The 2,295-nt window shown below is 42.3% G+C and overlaps 1 protein-coding gene across 1 annotated transcript in view; it reads left to right on the top strand.

Annotated features, from left to right (window-relative positions):
• Positions 1 to 484: 484 nt before the first annotated feature.
• LOC120563650 (protein jagged-1a-like) overlaps positions 485 to 2,295 on the top strand; it is a 31,782-nt gene continuing 29,971 nt past the window's right edge. The window contains 1 exon segment of the mRNA XM_039807985.1: positions 485 to 805. Coding sequence (XP_039663919.1) covers positions 749 to 805 — 57 coding nt within the window. The 5' untranslated portion in view covers positions 485 to 748.

The following is a 2,295-nucleotide window of genomic DNA, read 5'->3' as shown; positions in this document are numbered from 1 at the left end:
CAGACACACACACACACACAAATTCGGCCCTGGCAATTCCGTATTTGAATAAAAAATAAGACACCAATCTTAATGCAGAGTGTGTGTGTGTCTGTGTGTGTGTCTGTGTGTGTCTGTGTGTGTGTGTGTGTGTGTGATAACCTGTTTCTATAATTATCAGTCAGACGTTAAACTCCTCTCAACATACCAACCCCCCCCCAAAAAACAAACTAAAAGAGAAATGGCGGAGAACGTGACGGAGAATAAGTGCAGTATTTTATCTCCTGTTTCTATAACTATCAGCCAGACGTTAAACTGCTCTCATGTCGGTTTTGGAGGGTTTTTGGCCTCCACGTGTGAAGGCACTTCTGCACCTCCATGTCAACTGACTGTAAACAAACGGCTGCTCGTTAATATGCGGCGGTGGGCGGGGCTTATACGCAGACCACGCCCATGTGTTGGTGGATATTACCCAGCCTCCTCCTCCTCCGAGGGGGCCGATCAAAGTGCAGTGCGCCCGGGCTTCAGCTGCAGACGGTCGGTGTTCTCTGGGCGGCTTGTGTCAGAGGAAATAAACGGCAAACACGGGACAATAGGAGACAAGCGCTGCCCGTGAAGGACCATATTCTGTCGGCACTTTGTGGACATTTTTCTGGGAAGAAAAGCTGTGCATGTCCCAGCTGGAGGAGCAGCTATAAAAACACGGACCGGAGGGTCGCACCGACTATCCCTGAGCCCCGCAGCCGCCAGGCAGCAACCCTCCGCCGGCATGACCCTCACGGGGGGCTCCGCCCTCCTGCTGCTGCTGCTCACCGCCCGCATCCAGGTACACCAGACTCCCGCTGATTTCTGGCGGATTTAAGTTGAAGCTTGTTGGGCAAAGAAACTAAAACATGGAACCCATGGAGGGGTAGAATATAACTTAGTAGGGTACATGTACTCCAGTACTGTACTCCAGTACCAAATGTTAAGGTACTTCACTTGAGTCTTTTCTGTTCATGCCACTTTCTACTTCTACTCCGCTACATTTCAGAGAGAAATATTGGACTTTTTACTCCACTACATTCATCTGTTCCAGCTTTAGTTACTAGTTACTTTAGTTACTCCGTTACATTCATCTGTTACAGCTTTAGTTACTAGTTACTTTAGTTACTCCGCTACATTCATCTATTCCAGCTTTAGTTATTAGTTACTTTAGTTACTCCGCTACATTCATCTGTTCCAGCTTTAGTTACTAGTTACTTTAGTTACTCCGCTACATTCATCTGTTCCAGCTTTAGTTACTAGTTACTTTAGTTACTCCGCTACATTCATCTGTTCCAGCTTTAGTTACTAGTTACTTTAGTTACTCCACTACATTCATCTGTTCCAGCTTTAGTTACTAGTTACTTTAGTTACTCCACTACATTCATCTGTTCCAGCTTTAGTTACTAGTTACTTTAGTTACTCCGCTACATTCATCTGTTCCAGCTTTAGTTACTAGTTACTTTAGTTACTCCGCTACATTCATCTGTTCCAGCTTTAGTTACTAGTTACTTTAGTTACTCCGCTACATTCATCTGTTCCAGCTTTAGTTACTTTAGTTACTCCGCTACATTCATCTGTTCCAGCTTTAGTTACTTTAGTTACTCCGCTACATTTGTCTGTTCCAGCTTTAGTTACTAGTTACTTTAGTTACTCCGCTACATTCATCTGTTCCAGCTTTAGTTACTAGTTACTTTAGTTACTCCGCTACATTCATCTGTTCCAGCTTTAGTTACTAGTTACTAGTTACTTTACACATTAAGATTCCTGCACACAGAACACATGTAGTAACATTTCCACTGCAGGACTTGTCCCTGTTGATAACAGGACTAACTGTGACTTTTAAAGAGATAAAACAGCCAAAATATGTTCTTTAAAGTTTCCTAAATTCTCTCCCATTGAACCAACTGGAGTCCAATTATTGTAGTCCAATTATTGTAGTCCAATTTTTTACAACTTTTAGTAGTTCAAAGTTTGTGAAAGTTGATGTAATTTTGCAAAAGAAACAACAGAACCGTTAAATTGACTTATTATTAACCCTAAACAGTCTTTAAACCCTCACGTGGAGGTGATTTGGGCTTCAATCAGTGGAAAAACAACAACTTTAGTTATTTAAATCATGTGTTGTTGATATAAATCTGTCACTCTGTTACACAATCAGGATCTGAATGCCATTAGATTTGGGTCAGCTGTGTTTTTGGGCTTAAACGTTACACCGGCCACAAACTGCATTAGTTGTTTTGGTCTCTAAAATGTGAGGTAGGACACACACACACACAGACATATACACAC

Source organism: Perca fluviatilis, chromosome 1, assembly GCF_010015445.1.
Source record: "Perca fluviatilis chromosome 1, GENO_Pfluv_1.0, whole genome shotgun sequence".
In the NCBI taxonomy this organism is placed as follows: Eukaryota; Metazoa; Chordata; class Actinopteri; order Perciformes; family Percidae; genus Perca; species Perca fluviatilis.
The sequence above is the reverse complement of the archived record's forward strand: the minus strand, read 5'-3'. Positions and strand labels throughout refer to the sequence as shown.